This window comes from Miscanthus floridulus, chromosome 10 (assembly GCF_019320115.1).
Source record: "Miscanthus floridulus cultivar M001 chromosome 10, ASM1932011v1, whole genome shotgun sequence".
In the NCBI taxonomy this organism is placed as follows: Eukaryota; Viridiplantae; Streptophyta; class Magnoliopsida; order Poales; family Poaceae; genus Miscanthus; species Miscanthus floridulus.
Genome location: NC_089589.1, coordinates 54,945,008 through 54,947,309, shown reverse-complemented (window position 1 = coordinate 54,947,309; position 2,302 = coordinate 54,945,008). Strand labels below are relative to the sequence as shown.

General features: G+C 47.0%; 1 protein-coding gene across 1 annotated transcript; it reads left to right on the top strand.

The window, feature by feature from the left end:
* The first annotated feature begins 1,290 nt into the window (after nt 1-1,290).
* Nucleotides 1,291-1,916, top strand: LOC136488664 (ankyrin repeat-containing protein ITN1-like). Its single transcript, XM_066485514.1, has 2 exons — nt 1,291-1,810; nt 1,906-1,916. Exons 1-2 carry the CDS (start codon nt 1,291-1,293, stop codon nt 1,914-1,916), a joined length of 531 nt encoding a protein of 176 aa, XP_066341611.1.
* The last annotated feature ends 386 nt before the right edge of the window (nt 1,917-2,302 follow it).

Sequence of the window (2,302 nt, the reverse complement as noted above, 5' to 3'; positions counted from 1 at the left end):
TTATTACTACTACCTCTATCTATAATAAAACAAAGTGATGGGCAGGAGAGAAGCACTTCCTCCGTCCTATTTTATTTGGAGTCTTTTATTTGCCTGAAACAACAGCTTTTTACGACATTTACTTGCAGCATGTTTCTCTCGAGTGCACTTCCCCCACCCTAACCCTACATTAAGCGCGCTTTCACCCTCCGCCTATCTAGACATGAGGTAGTTTTTTTTTCCATGTAGGTCCATCTGTTAAGAGAGAGCGTAGAGGAGAAGTCGGTACGGCTGCTACAGAATGAAAATAAGCCACACCATGTATCTACTATCTTTCAAGTTACATCTTGCATATTTGTAGCTTTTGAGTTCAACGAGAATTTCTAGCTCAATTTTAGATTCAGTATGAAAGACATGGATTCATCTGAGGTTTCAAACAGATGCCCAAGAATTCATCGGTGATCAAAACATCAAATAAATAATACTGAAACAATAACTAACAGGCGGCCCTTATTTCTAAGAATAATACTGAAACAATATGAGAAGAGCCCTGTGTTCGGCATCCACCCACACGGCCACACCACAAAATAAAGCATGCTGCCACCCAAACAACAAAGACGTGGACGATCACGAGTTAGTGGGTTGGTGTGGGATTGAGTTGATGATTACTGAAACTGAATTATTAGGAATGCAAGCCATTGAGTTAGGGGAATAAATTTGAACTCTTCCGGTGTGGGACATGGAGACTAAAGATGGGAAGGTGCGACGCAGCCACGCAGGGGAGGAAGAAGCCTAGCTTTCTTGACCTGGGGTCAACGAAGACATCATCAGCTTTATCAGTACAGAAGTAGGTGGTTCAGCTAGTAAAAAGACCTCATCGATGGTGCTGCAGGAAGTCGTCGTAGACCTGCTAGCTGCCATTGCTACTGGCATTTGTTTAAAAAAACAAATACTACTGGCATTTGTTTCAAAAAACAAATACTAACATTATTCTCGAGCATGTGAGCGTTTCCGCACCACCAGTCTGGATCCACTCACATCTGCACTCGATTGGCCGACCCTGACTACGGCTTCTGCTCCCCGCCTCTGTGTACTCTACGTAGGTGACATGCACTCTTTCTTCATTCCGAGTCCATGCTTTTTTTTCCATCTCTTTTTCCTTTTCTGTACAATCTGGCCGCTTCTTTCAGTCTTCATAGCTGCACTGCATCTTACCACTCTTAATTTCAGTCACTCTTTCATTGGAGGAGAAGGCCGGGATCAATGGACAGGCGGCTCCTCGAAGCAGCCGTATGTGGCGATGCCGCGGAAATGAAGCAGCTCGCCCTTGATGACCCGGGCGTGCTGGTTGGAATCACGCCACAGGGGAACACTTGCCTCCACGTCGCCTCTATCCTTGGCCACGAGAAATTCTGCAAGGATGTCCTAGCGTTGGACCAATCTGTGTTTCTTGTCACCGCCATCAACAAAGACGGGGAGACGCTGCTGCTCACCGCCGTGACCAGGGGCCATGACACTTTAGCTTTTATCCTCCTCAGGTACTGCCGTGATCAGCAGCTGAGCGAGACGATCCTGAATCAAGACAAGCGCGGGTGCAACGCGCTGCACCGTGCCCTCTGGAGAGGGTATAGGGCGCTGGCACTCGAGCTGATTGAGGCAGAGCCTGCTTTGTCGAAAGCTGCCAATGTACGCGACGAGTCACCAATGTTCATCGCCGCAATGAGAAACGTGGAAGATGTGCTCGATAAATTGTTGGGGATTCCTGATTCGGCCCATTCAGGGACCTCCAGCTCCAATGCTCTTCATGCTGCAGTCAGAAATGGCAATAAAGGTGAGTCGGTACTCTATATAGTGTATATGGGATAATGGGAATGTACATACGACCATCTGGTTAACCTGATCGAATTACTGAAATTTGTGACTTAGTTTCTATCTAATCCACTAATCCTCATCTTTCATCATTCATGCTTGTTGCCTTGATTTGGTTTCAGCTACCATTAAAAGGATTATGGAGACACGTCCTTGGCAAGCCAGACAAGAAAATGAGGATAAGTATACTCCAATGCAGCTGGCTGCATATGAGGACAAGATTGACGTGATAATGTTAAGAACAATGAGAATCTCTAGCAGTAGATCTAGTGTTTTCTTACTTTGAATACGGGATGAACAGAGGGGAAAGATCGGAGAGATAAAGAGAAAGGTGTGGGTGATGAACCTGAGCCCTCGGAGGGAGTCGCAGAGCCGGCCATCGCAGGTTCGGTGATGGAGGCAGCACACGGGCAGCGACGGGCGGAGTAGAGGTGGCACGAACGTCGATGCGGTG